The 15,921-nt window shown below is 48.7% G+C and overlaps 1 protein-coding gene across 2 annotated transcripts in view; it reads left to right on the forward strand.

The window, feature by feature from the left end:
- DUSP29 (dual specificity phosphatase 29) overlaps nucleotides 1-15,419 on the forward strand; it is a 35,531-nt gene extending 20,112 nt beyond the window's left edge. For both annotated transcript variants that reach the window (XM_028514236.2, XM_036026766.1), the window contains exons 3-4: nucleotides 4,939-5,159; nucleotides 13,319-15,419. In XM_028514236.2, the coding sequence (XP_028370037.1) occupies nucleotides 4,939-5,159; nucleotides 13,319-13,563 (466 nt within the window). In that variant the 3' untranslated portion in view covers nucleotides 13,564-15,419. The remainder of the gene's footprint in view (nucleotides 1-4,938; nucleotides 5,160-13,318) is intronic.
- The last annotated feature ends 502 nt before the right edge of the window (nucleotides 15,420-15,921 follow it).

The raw sequence follows: 15,921 nt of genomic DNA on the forward strand, positions 1-15,921 counted from the left end.
CATCAGAATAAGCAAGGTGCCAGATTGCAGGATACAGGCCATATGCAAACAGGAATCCATAATTAGGAGGGAGAAATCAGTGGGTCCTCACAGACACGAGGGTGTGGAGAACCACCTGGTCACTAGTCGGCGTTCTTCAATGCCCCCAGCAGAATCCTGGCAACATGGGACCAGATGGTTTCTCTGCCAGGAAGCTGGTGGGGCTTGTACAGAGATGTACATGCATGTCTCTCCCACACCTGGGGAGAATGGGCTTTCAGGTGGACACTGAGGTATGTAGACTGAGAATCAGGAGAGCACCAACGAGTCTGAGAAAGTGGAATGACAGGAGCGCTGCCCAAGGAAACTGCCCCACGCAGAGTGTTCCGTTCACTGTTCTTAAGGGTGGGAGGTGAAGCAAGCTTCCCAGAACTCCAGAGGGGCTGGAAGGAACGGGCCAGGCTACAGAAGGAGAAGGGAAGGGAATGTCTTCCTTCTTGGGCTGTGCAAGAAGGAAGTCACTCTCTTAGCCCTCGGACCTGGTGTCAGAATCCAGAGCTAGGTGAGGTTCACAGAGAGGGAGGGACACTGGAGAGAACTGGGTCAAACATAGAGATACGACAACATCTTCAAAAGTGCACTGCAGCAGCTCTTAACACTGGGACCCGAGACTGAAATTCTTCATAGTATGTAACAGATACTCTACAGTGCTTTTCCTGAAGAGATGTGAGATTTTTTTTTTAAAGATTTTTACTTATTTATTTTTAGAGAAAGGGGAAGGGAGAGAGAGAAAGATCAATGTGTGGTTGCCTCTCACGCATCCCCTACTGGGGACCTGGGCTACAACCCAGGCATGTGCCCTGACTGGGAATTGAACCAGCGATCCTTTGGTTCACAGGCCGGTGCTCAATCCACTGAACCACACCAGCCAGGGGGAGATATGAGATTGTTTAAAGAAGTGCTTGTACAAGTCCAACAAATGGTGAGAAAATGTCCAATCTCATTGCTAAAACAAATTAATGAAAATGACACCATTTCTTTTTTTTTGGTGGTGTTTTGTTTTTGTTTTTGCCTATGAAATTAGCAAATAGCAAAGAATAAAGATCAAAATGATTTAAGCAATATTTCTGGATAATAATTTAGTAACGAGTATCAAACATGTTAAAAATGCTCATACCCATTGACCCAGCAATTCCACTTAAAAAAAATAAAAAATAAAAAACTCTACTAAGGGCATAATCAGATATGTGCCCAGAGAAGTAAAGCAAAGTTTTGTTTATAGTCTTTCTTATAATACATGCCAGTCTCATTCCAGGACAGAGATAGAGGTAAGGACGGAAATAGATAGAGATAAGAAAATGTCCAAAATTGGGGCTGGGCCAGGTGGGATTGAGATTTATTTATAGGATGAAATGGCATGCAGCTATTGAAGGTTATAGGTTCACTTAAAAGATGTTTACAATATATCACCACCATGTCAAAGTTTTTACAACTATATAGTATTGTACCCCCAGACAAATCTCTATGTAAAATATACAAATCTATGAATATAAAAACAACTGGAGGATATTATAGCAAAAAGCAAATAATCTTTATCTCTGGGGGTGATAAATACAGGTGATTTTGTGTGTGTACGAGGGGCTATGATTTCCACATTCTCATTGATCATATTATTTTTGTAATTAGATAACATATTATTTTTTAAATGAACAGACTGCTTACATCTAGGATTTTTCCTAAAGAACCAAAAACTAAGGCTTTTGCATCATCTAGATTCTAGAAGTAAGTTCTAGATCTGTTTTTCTTCTGAGCTTTTTTCCTTCATCAGAGGCATACTTCTTGGTCTGTTTCCCATATAACACATCTGAGCAGGTGGCCTTAACACAAAACAAAACAATGCCAGGCAGCACTCTCCATCACCCCCTGCCTCACTCCCAGTAATCACTGAGCGAGGCTCCCTGGCCAGCTGGGGATCTGCCCTCATCACAGTCCCTGTCTGCTGAATCCCTCTGTTGATGTGTGGACCCCCATTCTGCCATGCACACCCTCCTGAGCCCTCAGCTGGATTCCGAGTATGCCAACCTAGGGGGAAATCTCTAGAGTGGTATGCGAGGACACCACCTCCCCTCCCCAGCCCAGGTAGCCACAGAGCCCTGAAAACCTGCGGTGGGCCTCAGATGGGCCTGCCGGGTCCAACCCTCCCCATGAGTCCTTTTCTCTCCCTCGGACACCAGGCAAAACCAGCTCTGTGGGGTCAATGTAGAGGTGTCACGCAGTGAGTCTGGCTGTACATCTACCCCGATCCTTGACCCCAAGAGCAGCAAAGTGCAAACAGTTATTTACTCAAACGGCCATTTGATTACATTGAAGCCCAGCTGCTGAACCCAGAGAGAACTGTCTTTCTGGTGGGTAGAAACTTCCTGTCAAGGACAGTTAATTTTAATTTTTCCACTGAGCTCAACCTCAAAGTGAGGTTGATTGCTACCCAGCAAGATGGACTGCATTAGTGGAGCCTTTAATTGAGGGCAGATCTACGTCCCAAAAGCATAATGTTTGTTGTATACATACTTTGGGACAAGAAGAAAAATGAAAAACAGACCTTTCTGAGGAAAAATTGAAAGCAGAGTGTGTTCCCCAGTCAGGATGGCAGCACCAAGGGCTGGCTGGGGGGCTTGGTTGGACTCCGCACCTCCCTACGCCTCGGTTCTAATGGGCTGTTGGCAAATGTTCCTAAAAGCTCAATGCCTGAGTTCATCTCCCTCTTTCCCAAACACTGGGCCCCATCGCAGTTTCTCTCACGGCAAACAAAGAGCTCCAGGGGACCTGCGATTGATGAGGGCCTCAGTGAGGGGCCATGGCATGGGATTCTGCTGCAAGGCTCCTTTGGCCAAGGTGTTGATACATGTTGGCATCTGTTATGGCCACTTCTGTCCAGGTCCTTTCCCAGTGGCCTTGAGATGAGTCCTCAGCTAGAGCACAATGCCACCTCTGGCCTCTTACTGTTATGGTTTCAGATCCTTGCCGCCTTTTCCCTGAGCTGTACAACTGGTCTTTGTGATGTAGAAAGAGGTGTCCTCTCAAAGCCCAGATTGGGTCACCCCTCCTCAAGTCTACTTCTCCTTGACTTCCAAATACAGACCCTGGCAGCCAAGCACTTCCATGACCAGAGCCCATCCTCCTTCTCCAAAAGTCCTGTCACATCCTATGCTCTGGAGAAACCAGTCCCCTTCTCCCTCCCCCCATTCTCAGCCCTTCAGCCAGTCTGCTGTGACAGCCTTCTGGTCCAGGCCACCTTCCGCTCTTGGCTACACAACTGTGACAGCCTCCAGCAGAGCTCCTCGCTTCTATTTTTTGCCCTTCTCCAAACCTATCTCCACACATCAGCCAGATTGATCTTTAAACAAGTGAACAATGCCCAGCCCTTCCTAAAAATCGTCTGTGGCATGGGGCATTCTACCACACATAATAAAACCCAACTCTTTCCCCCAGGGCCTGCAGGGCCCACCATGACACAGCGCCTGCCTACCTTTCCAATTCCGCTTGCACCTCTACTCCCCTCACTACTGCAGCCACACTCTTTCCCTTCTCTTCTTAGCACTTGCTGTTCCTTCTACCTAGATGAAATGCTTTTCCCCCAACTCTTCCCCTGCCCAGCTTCTTCTCATTCCTCAGAACTAGCTTAAATGCCACTTCCCTGCAGTGGCCACCCCTGACCACCTTCCCTAGAGCGGGACCACGGTTGTTCTACACAACTCTCAACTCCTGTCTGAGATTATCTTGTTTACTCATTGGTTGGTAATTTGCTATCCCTACTGGAATCCAAGCTTCCTAAGGGACCTTGACTAATCTGTTCATTGTTGCTATATCACCAGGACAATGCTTGGCACACAATAGAATCTAAATTATTATTTGGGGATAAATGATCAAATATAGGAGATAATAAACATGTCCTGGAAGACCTTCATTATCTCCAGCCTCCATTCCTTATGTCGTGCTGTCTCCTTGGCTTGACATGCCCTTGCGTCCCTCTGCCCTTCCATCGCCAGGACTGGCACTTGCAGTGCAGCAGGCTGTAAAGCCCCTCTCCCATAAAGCCTCCCCTGTCCGCGCTGGGCAGAACAACCCTGGCTTCCTCCGCTTCATGTTCCAAGGCCACCTCCTTCCACGTGACTTGACCCTGTTCCTGAACATTCTTACCTAGAAAGAGAAAGCTATACACCAGAAACTAACTTCACTGTTGGCTTCAGGAACTCCCCCAAATCAATGCAAAGGACCGACTGCTCAAACACCTCCCCTTCCCAGATTGTTGTTTTGCCCAACTAGACAATGATTCACTCACTGAAGCAAGGGTTTTGCATTGTGTTCACTGATTCCATGAACATCAACATCAAGAATTTTGCCCACTCCCAGTCAAATCCTGCACTAAAAGACATACGGGTCTTAAACCTTCATTTGAGCCCCAACCTTCAAACCCAGCCCTCTCAGAGGAGAGGCTGCTTTAAAGGGTCTCCTGAGGTTCTGTGAAGGGGGCCCTCTGCCCTGCATTCGGTTTTTCCTGATGAACACGTCATTCTGCAGACCTTTGGAGGGTGTGAGGGGCAGATTTGGCTGTGACAGCCCACTTCTGCGACCACCACAGTGTACAGCACCAAGCTCTTCTGTATGTGGTGAATGATGAAAGAGTAAGCACACAAACGAATAGTTGCCTCCCCTACCTTCCAACACCTTCCTTCTCTTCTTGAAGCATCCTAGCTATAAACAAGAAATGGCACAGATGCTCAAGGGGGCAGTCAATAATAAGAGCAGGGCTTTGGACTAAAGAAGTCCTTCATTTCAGTGACTAGGCCGTACTTTGGAAGCTGGAATCGACTGCTGAAACCAGTGGGCAGCCCCCTAGCTTTGCCCCAGTTCCAGGCTAAGGCGTGGCACCGCCAACCACACTCTCTCCTTCGCACCCAGGGCAACGGCGCTGGACCGCTATGGGCTGCAGAAGGCGGGCTTCACGCACGTGCTGAACGCTGCCCACGGCCGCTGGAACGTGGACACAGGACCCGACTACTACCGCGGCATGGCCATTGAGTATCACGGAGTGGAGGCCGACGACCTGCCCACCTTCGACCTCAGCGTCTTCTTCTACTCGGCAGCCGCTTTCATCGATGCTGCCCTCCGCTCAGATCACAGTAAGAGGCCCGCAGCCCAGCAGCGGCCCGCCCCAGCCCGTGGCCCTGCCCCTCACCCGGGGACGCGGGGAGGGGGCGTCTGTGCACTTGAGTCCAAGTCCGCTCCCCTCTCAAAGCCAGCCCTGGCCCTGCGAGGGTTTCGTGTGGATGAGCTGGAAATGTCTGGAGGCCCTAAGCCCCACTGAGCGTGCTGCTGGCGGCGTCGGGGGGGGGGGGGGGGGGGGGGGGGCGGTCAGGAGAGGCCTTTGGCCCGAAGCTCTCTCCCCTAAGGCACATCAGCCATCCTTGCAAAGGGGGGAGGGGTGTGGCAGCCCTTAAAGCTGGGATGACCCAGAGACACTAATGGTGCCCGTGCCCAAACCAAACTAACAGTCAAGGATTTCGACGCCAGAAAACCCTCAAGATGCTGACTCGAATGGAAATCTGTGGAAAGACTTCAAATTCTCCTGCCAACTAACCAGGCCCACAACCCCCCTACCTCCTTAACCTCCCCCCAAGCAATGGCCTAGTAAGGCCCCCTGTAGAAAGCTGACGGCCTAGCCTTCATATGTGGCTGGCTATATTTGAGGCTGAGCTTGGCACCTGTCATGTCCAAGGTTCCCTAGGTTTATTATTCATCTTTTAAATCACAGTGCTAGACCTTGTGCTCAAAATGCAGGCTTAGCTGCCCTCCAGGGAAAGGCTACACGGCTATTTTGGAGAGAAGGGCACAATTAGGAATGTGTCAGGTAAGACAATACGCAGTTATTGTTGCAGGGTGTATTTCGGTGGCATTCCATGGAAGCCAGAAGGGCTGCAGCTCCCCGATCTGTGCCCTGACTTCAGCCCGTGTGTCACAGCCCTTTATGGGACCATCGCATAATGCAGGGCATCCGGTTACAGTAGTGCCCCCTTATTTGCAGTTTCACTTTTCCTTGTTTCAGTTACCTGCGGTCAACCGTGGCCTGAAAATATTAAATGGAAAATTCCAGAAATAAACAATTCATAAGTTTTAAATTACATGCCTTTCTGAGTAGCGTGATGAAATCTTGCAGTGTCCTGACCCATCTGGTCAAGGATGTGAATCGTCCCTTTGTTCAGGGGACCCACACTGTCTACGCTCCCTGCCCGGCTGTCACTCAGCAGCCCTCTCAGTTATCAGACGGCCTGTCTTGGTATCACAGTGCTTGGGTTGGGGCCGCCCTTCTTTTACTTACTGGCCCCAGAGCACAAGAGTGGTGACACTGGCAATTCAAGATATGCCAAAGGGAAGCTGTGAGTGAAAAGGTGAAAGCTCTTGAGTTATAGGGAAAGAAAAAATAAATTATATGGTGATTTTACAGTAAAGGAATCTTTTATCCATAAAACTATGAAGATGGAAGAAAAAATTTGTGCTAGTTTTGCTGACACACCTTAAACCATAGAAGTTACAGCCATAGTGTGTAAGGGTAAAGGTGGGAAAAGCATTAAATCTATGGGTGGAAGACGGAACAGAAAATGTGTTCTGACTGATGGCCACCTGTTGCACCAGAAAGCTTAGAGCCTGTATAAAGATTCCAGCAGGGGATCCCCTGAAATGAGTGACACAGGACATTTACTGCAAGTAAGAGATAGCTACACAGATTCAGGAATAGTTTGGACAGAAAAATATAAAAATTACTGGAGAGGCTGTGTCTGCCAATAAAGTAGCCATGGCCACATTTCCAGCAGAGTTGAAGAAGTTGAGAGGCTCAGTAACATCTGTGGTTTCAGGCATCCACTTGGGGTCTTGGGACACATTCTCTGCAGATAAGGGGGGCCTGCTGCATTGAAAGCCTTTCTTATCACGAGAGGTTGGGATTACAAGGCTCACTGACCAGCCTGCGTCAGGAACTTGAGACCTGTGGCTGGGCGGGGGCCATGCCCGCGGAGCAGCCCCAGACCCTGATGGCCATCCCAAGGTGGGCTTGGCCCCCATGGTCAGCCATAGGCGCTGACAATTTGTTGTTCTTTTGGTTCACAAAGCAATGTCATGATGAAAGAAGAAACCTACGAAGCTGAAGTGCTTGTATTCGGAGATGCCTCATTTCAGAGTTGTTCTTTGATGAGTCTATTTATGGGCCAGCATTTGTGTTATGCACACTCCGGGTTTCCAAGCAGGATCAAAAAGCAACTGGACTCTGACTCATCACCACGAGGTGAAACTCGCCTTAGAGTATTTGAAGTTAACTGAAAACATATTTGACATGAAAAAACAAAAAGGTACAGTACAACTACCCAATCCTTCAGTTTCACTTGCTGTTATTACATCTTTGGCCTTCCCCTTAATGAAAGGGGCCTGGCAGGCTTTGGAGAACACAGGGCTGGGTTCAGATTCGCAACTTCCTAACGATGTGATTGCTCTGAGCCTTGATTTCTCCATCTGGTGATAAAAATATTTATCTTGAAAGGTTATAATGAGGATCAGCAGTCACCGATATGAAGCACTTCGTGGAGACCCTGGTGCGCAGCAGGCTCTCAGATGTGTTTGATAAAGAGAGGTCACGCACCTCGAAGCACGTGACCAGCCAGCACAGGCACATCGTCGTAATAAAGTTTCCAGTCCCCGAAGAGAAAAAGACATTCCAGCTTTGAACTAGCATGATACACTTGCGTGACAGCTTGTTTTTGGTTCCCAGCATGTGATTTTAGAGTCTGCTTCTCCAGTGCCCAATTGGGGAAGAATGGGGGTCTCAAGTCCAGTTCAGGCCTGGGCAGACCACGGAGCTTTGACGAGATGTCAGGCTGGTGACCAGGTGGTGGACAGCACCCAACAAAGAAAGGGGCTGGAGGGAGAAGTATATACCCAGGTGTGAGGGTATGCAGGGGCTAGACTAGATGGTGGGTGGGGGGTGGGGATCAGGACATGACCACATGCCAGGTGGGAGGCTGGGCTCCCCTCTCAGTACCCTTTGCACTTGCATATCTGAAGACCTCCCTGAGTTGAGGGCTCAAAGGCCAACCCTTCCTACCAGGCAGAGAGCGGGAATGAATGAAGCTGGCTGCACGTAAGGCAATGGGGTGCGGGTAGGGGGTGCATGTGGCTAAGTGGAGAGCTCATATCCCTTCCAAAGGGGGCAGCTGCTGCTCCGTCCCAGCCAACGTTTGTTTTGTGAGAATCAGCGCAAATGTGGTAGATCCGACTTTTCAGGAAATGTCTCCAATCTGGATTTTAATGTAATATCACTCAATTTTTAAGTGTTGGCAACAAATTGAAAATTTCTTAAAAGGCTGCGAAGGCCAAACAAAAGAAACCCAATGGCTGTCAGTCTGTAACCTGCGTAGTCAAAGGAACAAAATAAAATGCTGGGTAGCTCAGCAACGGCATTGCCACAGACCCCGAACAGCGGAGATGGCAAGTGCTTGGCCTGCCTGCCGCATGCAGGGGGCGGCCTGGCCGTGTCTAATCGTGCTCTGGGAAACCAAGGGGCATGACCGTCGATAGCGTTTCAGAGCCAGGCCCACTCGCATGTTTCTTATTATACTCTTGATGTAAGAGGTGTCGATGGACAGTCTGGCCAAAAGGCAAGGCGTCTCCCTTTCCTCTGTCTTGTCTTTCCTCTTCTTCCTTGGCCGGTTTCCGCCGAGTGAACACTGTTTCCCCTGGCTCCCCCTCGCAGCTCATCTTGTGCACTCTCTGTTTGAAAAGCATTGCTTGTGGAGCTGGGCCTGTGGTCTGTAATCAGCCCTATGGGGCCCGCTCCCATCCCTATGCTACCCTGATGTGCCCTTTCTGAAAGAACTCCCCAGGGAACCTCAGTCACTCCTGAAAAATCTTAGAGATAATCTAGTCCAGTGTCCTGCCCTGAGAGCTGGGGAAACAGAGGCCCAGAGAGGCCAAGTCACATGCCCAGAGTCACGGAGCTCATTAGAGGCCAGTGGGGGAATTCCTTCTGTCGCTCAACACTTTGCCCTTATTTTCAGCATCTGGTGACTTTGCTGTGCAAGAAGTCACCAAATATTATGGAAGGTGAGGTATTCCAGCTGATTATAGGGGTCAAAACAACTGAACTTGTCATCTTCCTCAGAAAAACGAGCGCTGACAAAATACTGCCACGGGAGCCCATTTGCACGGCCGTAACTGCACCTCGTGCCGTGTCCTCGGAGCTGAACCAGTGTGGCCTTAATTTGATGAGATCTTCTAAGGAATCCCAGGCACACACCGTGAGGCTCTCTAGAGAGCAGGTCTTATATACCGCTCTCCTTTTGTTCTTTCTCTTTCTTAAACAAACAGCCCACAGCCTGCTTTTGAAACCATCTTAAAATCTGTTATGGACAACGTAGGTATGAATAAATAAAGGAAGTCTGCTTTTGAGCAAGAGGTTGATCCTCTGATGTTTCTAACTTTTAACCAGATCAGACTTCCAGGGTGCTTTAAGGCCTCGTGCCCCACTGCAGCACTCCCAGGCCTGCCCCTGGGCCACTCCAGACACACCCTGCACCCTTCTCCTGAAGACTTCCAAATGCCCAGGATGGTTTGGGGAGAAGGGCAAGCTCTGGCTTTGCATGCTGCCTAAAAAAGCATGCTCCAAGCTAGTGACTGAAAGACAGGCACAGGACACCCCCAACCCAAGAGAGCGTACCCCTGGTGGGGGGCAGGGGTGGTGGAGGTGAGGGGGTGTAGGCTGGGGGGCTTGGCCTGTATGTCTGAGGCCTACATTCTGGTCAGAAAGTATGTAATTGGGAAGCCATAGAAATTCTGGATTCGGGTTTTCTTCATAAGATTGTGGGAATCCAACTTCGAGTGAAGGCCTAAGGGGAACTATTTCACTGAAATCACCATTTTTCAGACATGATTGTGACCTATAGTGAGTCATAACAACAGTGTAGTGGGTGCAACCAGCAGTTCTTTTAAAAAACTGAATAATTAGAGAACAGTAGAAAATATCAGCAGGCATTTCATGTAATACCAGTACGTATTATTGTGTAAAACCCTTGTCTGGTACACTCACACTTTCGATATCACGTAGCATTTAACAGCTCTGATTCTGGCGTCGGGCGGCCTGGGCTCCAACCGCCGTTCTGCTGCTTCCTAGCCATGTGACCTGAACAAGATGCTTCTTTGCATTTCAGCTACACCCTCTGAAAAATGGTGACAATTGTTTTATCTACCTCACCAGGCTATTGTGAGGATTGACTACCATAAAAATACATTACAACATATTTGCAAGATACGGGGTGAAGTGAGGTGGTGTCCGGGTCAGCGTGAGTTTTATACAGTGCTTCTGAGAGTCACACACGAGTCGGATCTAGAAAACGCCAACCTGACAATGCTGCCCTGCTCAGGGCCCTAACCCCGGCTGGTGCCCGACTCACAGGGAGCCTCCTAGCTTCTCTGGCATGGGCCACTCGGGAACCACCCACGCTGGGACAGGCCAAATGCAACCTTCCTTGCCTTCTCTTCTGAACTCTCCTGAGAGCAGTTTCTCACCACACGATGCTGGGCCTCCAAGAGTGGTGCTTAGCAGAGCCATAGAGCAAAAGAGGGTGCAAGGGCCCTGAGAGTCAGAGGACAGGCCCTTCACCCCAGGGAGACCTACCAAACTCACGGGGCTGATGGCCTTAATGCCCGCTGCCACAAAAACAAAATGTAGCTCCAGGAGTTCGTGCTGGAGCTGAGCACCACCCCCACCCCAGCCCCTCTCCTTCTGCCTCTTTCTCTCCCACTCTCTCCCTTTCTCTTCCCCCTCCCCCCACTTAACAGACTTCAGGCTCCCAAAAGACTTAATGAACTACAGCTTTCGTCTGTTTCAAGCATTTAGTCATGACAGAAAGAATTACCCTTTTTGCCAGGAGAGGAAGAAACGCTTTAGTTATCAGCAGAGCTGGCACGGGCCCAGGCGGCCTCTGGAACAGTCTGTGGCGATGAGAATGCCAGAGGTAGACATTCCACCCCAGGCTCGCAGTCACGCGGGGGCCAGCCTCCCCCCAACCCAACCCAACCCAGTGGTAAAGAAGCCGGCCCTGCCTCTTGCCCTCCTTTCTGGCCATACTCTTGTAGCTCAGCCACATGAAGGGTGGGAGTGGAGGGCCCCGGGTTAGCCTGTGGAGATTCGTGCAAGTAAACTATGATCAAGCGAGCAGCTCTCATGGAATACCTCTCCGTGTCAGCACTACATGTGAGAGGCCATCGACAGAGCCCTTACTGCTGGGCAGGGTGTGCGGGCCCGACCGCCCAGGGCGGCTGCGGACAGAGAACCTGGGGCCTGGTATTCAAGCCTCTTGCATTTCTCACGGGCCGTGGCTGCTGCCACCGCTGTCCTGAACGTGGTCCCCTGAGGAAGGCGAGAGGGACCCAGGAGACCCACGTCCACTCAGAAGTGTTCTTTCCCAGCTGTTCTCACACCCTGAACATGCTCCAGAAACCTGGGGATGTCCGCGAGTGTCTTGGTCGTCCTCCCAGGCCTTGAGCCTGAGACGCAGAACAGGGACAGCACTGGGGCCGCACAGCTCAAGCCTCCTCAGCCAGCTCAATCCCAGCGGAGCGATCGCACAGCCGGGGGAGGGCGGCCACCGGGATGGCAGTGGCGGGTAAAGCCAGAGAGCCTAATCTCATTATTTTCTCTGTCCCAAGAGCATAATGGCCGGTGTCCAGCACACAGTAGGGCCTCAATAACATGTTGCTTTGAACTACTTCTAGTGCTGGCACCAGCTTTCTGAGTGATCCATGGCAAGTCATTTCTCTATCTCAGCCTGTTTTCCTTCTCTGTAAAGCAGGGATGGTGATAATGAAGCCTTGAAGGTTGTATTAAGGTTGAAATGAGGTAACAGGGTGGGTGCTCACTAGGTGAGCTCTAGAGCGCCACCAAATGGAGGATGAGGAAACAGCTTCACATCAAGGCATCTGAGTTCGGCCCTTCTATTGCCCTGGTAGTGGCCAAAAGGAGCTTTTTTTGTGTGTGTGAAAATTCTTTTAGATCTCTGATTCTCAGGCTCTTTGGTTTCAGAACCCTTTTACATTCGTAAATATTACTGAAGACCTCAAAGAGCTTTTGTTTGTGTATGTTATATCTATCAATATTTACCCTAATGGAAAGAAAAATGGAAAATTTTAAGTTATTCATTTAAAAATAATGAAACACACCATTGCATATTAACATAACACTTTTATGAAAAATTATATTTTCCAAATACAGTTAGGGAGAAGAGTGGCATTAATTTACATTTTTGCAAATCTCTTTAATACTAGGCTTATTAGAATCCAGTGGGAATCTCATTAGCTTCTGCATTCAATCTGTTGTAATATATTGTTTTGGTTCATGTAGATGAAAAAACTCCAGCCTCACTCAGATATGTAGTTGGAGAAAGGACGGATACTTTAAGAAACTTTTCAGATAACTATGGATATTCTTCAATACTACACCCAAACCCGGCAAATGATAACTTCTCAGAGACTAGTTGTGATGTGAGATCAACACCCTATCATTAAACTTCATACTTAGTTACATGAAAATCCATTGGTCTGTCTTGCACTGTGAATGGCTTTTTTACCCCTGCATGGTTCTGTAACATCCTGTATTGGTCATCTGGAAAATATCGATTTACTAAGTTATGTAGACCCTCCAAATATTGACACTCCTCACTGTACATTATCAAAAAACACATTTGTTAACTATAATGCTGATCTTAGCAGAAAAATCTTCAAAGTACTGGGAAACTGTCAACTTTGTGATGATAGATACGAGTTTTCCAAAATTCTAATTTCTGCTCAAAAGCTTGCATTTTTATCACTGGCAATAAATACCATCAGTTGTTTTCTTTGATGCGACAGGCTGATTTTGTTCACTTTTGAGAAAAAGTCTGCCAAATACCCACGTTTGAATGACCATGGTTTTCCTGTCATTCACTCTTTTAAGTAAAAATGGTGTTTCATGCAACAGTGGCTAATTCAGCCTGCAACTCAATCCGCCAGTGCTTTTTCCTGAGATAACCATCGCAGCCTGGTATGCAGTCCAAGCGCTCTATGTGCAGGTCCCATGTCATCACACGGAGTATTAAGAACTGTAACCAAGGGCTGAAATTTGATAAATTAAGATTTATTGCTTCATCAAGGCTATTCCAAGGGAAACCAGCTTTCCCCCCCTTGAGAGTGTACGGTGGGGAAGAATGCAATGATTACTGGTATAGTTAGTTTGGTGTCTCTTCTGCCCACTCTGTTTCAGGTAAGATCCTGGTTCACTGCGCCATGGGCCGCAGCCGGTCGGCCACCCTGGTCCTGGCCTACCTGATGATCCACAGGAGCATGACGCTGGTGGAGGCCATTCAACAAGTGGCAAAGAACCGCTGTGTCCTACCCAACCGGGGTTTTCTGAAGCAGCTCCGGGAACTGGACAAGCAGCTGGTGCAGCAGAGGCGACAGGCCCAGCACAGCGACAACGGCGAGAGGGCCAGCGAGAAGGAGCTGTAGGGCCCCACATGGAAGAGTGGAGACACTTGGGAATGAAGAGGGATGGCTGAAATAGCTCTGGCCTGTGACTTCTCTGTCATGGAGAAGGGGCAGTGAGATCAAAACTCGACTTCTTCCAAGTCATCTTAAAGTTCCTGGGTGCATGCTGATGAACAGATGATGGGAGGCTGCCTCTGGGACGAGTCCATTATGTGGCTTCACAGCAAAATGGGGCAGATGGGCTTCCCAGCAGAATTGGTTGCAGATGAACACAGTTCTGCATATAGGTGCCTGTGTTTTTTACTGTTTATTTTTTTTGTAAAATGGGAGCAGACAAGGATTTTAAAATGTGTAGGCATTGTGCTGTGATTAAATGTGTGGCTGTCTGAAAGTCACATTCTTAAAAAATAATTTTGAAATATAAACATGTTTTCTAACCACAGAAAAGTGCCTGGGAGTGCTGTTCCTCAGGAGAGTTCACACAGCTCATTAGGAAGATCGTCTCTGTGGCCCCTGTGTTTCCTTACTGCCTCACGCATTCCATTTCCAACGGGATCCCCAGAGTCAGCTCCCCTAGACGTGCTGCTCTCTGAAAGCTGCAGAGAGCACCTCACTTGGTGGGATGGGGAGTGGGGTCCGGGGACCCAGCACAGAGTCCCTGCTTTGGGCTCCCCGCCTTCCCCAGGGAGCCAGGGCTTTTCAAACTTTTAGCCAGAGCTGCCACTACCCAGAGAAATTCAGTAAATTGTGGTAAATTTAAATTTTGCACAAGAGTTTGACTTTAAAATTTTGGAAAAGAGGGAAGAGACACTCTTTAGTGAACAAGAACTCAGGGAAGCTCCTTGCATTTTGATTTGTTTTCAGTCCCACCAGAAAGTACTTGCCAATGTGCTCGCTCTGGAATGGGAGAACAAGGCATCCAGGTGAGCTCAGGTGGGAGGTTCCCCCTTCCTTGAAAGTTCAAGCCAGTCCCCTGACTCTGATTTTCATTCTTGAGGACAGAACAACAGCAAGCACCAAGCGGGTAGGATGGCTTCTAGAACTAGGAACAAGCAACCAGGTGAACCCAAAGAGGGTTACTGATGGAGATGCTGGCGGTCAAGGACCAGAAACCAAAACTGCCTAGGGAAAGCGGAGCGTCATAAAGGTCTATGGGGAAAATGTGAAGAGGCCCAGTCTTCCAATCTGGCTGTGGTTTTCAGTGGAATGAAAGAGGTTCGTGATGAAGGATAGTGTCCAGGGTCTCAGCAGCTGTGCAAAGGCACCCAAGGGTAACCCTGTGAACTTTGGTGGGCTGCCCTGCTTTCGTGCCAGAGGGGAGGACTTGTGGCCTGCGCCCTGTCTGGGCTGGCTTCCTGGGACTGCCCAGGGCTGCTCTGGGTGAGTCACCCTGGCCTGGGAGGAATCAGGTCCTCATATGACTCAGACTGGAGTGTGATGGAAGCCGCAAAAGCTCTTGGGAAAGAGACACCAAAACAACAACAAATAAACACCCCCCCCACAAACTCTAGGGTCATAGTAGCCCCTACCTAGACTTTTCCAATCACAGGATCCTAATAATTGCCTTGAAACTCACCTGTCTCCTAAGTCTGATCTATTCCTTGTCTGGAAGAAAATCAGTATTTCCATTTTAGTAAAATATGCGGAAAGTACAGAACACTTGTAGTCCCCCTGCTGGTGTTCTCTCAAGTCCCTGCCCCTTCCTACATGCTCCCGCCCCTCTGAGCACAGCAGAATCAGAGAACTTCCACATTGGAGGTCCAGCCTCTTCAATACGGTTCCTGGGAGCTAGAGGTAGGAGAAAGGAGAAAGAGAAGTTTTTGCAAAAGTGTTTCAAGTCTTCAGAAGTCAAATATTCATTCATTCAACAAGTATTTATTGAGAATTTACCATATGCCAAAAAATGGGGTTAGGAGGGCCAAAAGTAAAAAAAAATACATGTTGTGATCGAGTACAATGAGGAAAACAGGTGGTCGAGTGAACAACTGGGTGGAGGTGGGAGAAACCCACTTTCGAAGGCTGGTGGAAGACCTCTCTGAGACTGGGGTCAGCAGAGTCTTGAAGGAGCACACCGTCCAAATAGGGAGGGAACAGTCTAGGCTGAAGAACAGCAAAGGTGAAGGCTCTGAGGTGGCAAAGAAGAGTGTTTGGGGGGAAACCCTCCACCGTGTTTGTGGAACTGCCCATCAGTGAAGCTAGAGCTCGTGGATGAAGCAAGGAGTGGAAGGAGAGAGGCAGAGATGCTCGATTTTATTCCAAATGCAAGAAAACTCATTGAAAGTTTTTAAACAGGAGAATGAATGGTATTATCCATGTTTTAAGGAAATCACTCTGGAAGGAAAAATCACGGTGGCTGAAGTATGGAAAATGGATTGTAGG

The sequence above is a fragment of the Phyllostomus discolor genome, chromosome 5, assembly GCF_004126475.2.
Source record: "Phyllostomus discolor isolate MPI-MPIP mPhyDis1 chromosome 5, mPhyDis1.pri.v3, whole genome shotgun sequence".
Taxonomy (NCBI): Eukaryota; Metazoa; Chordata; class Mammalia; order Chiroptera; family Phyllostomidae; genus Phyllostomus; species Phyllostomus discolor.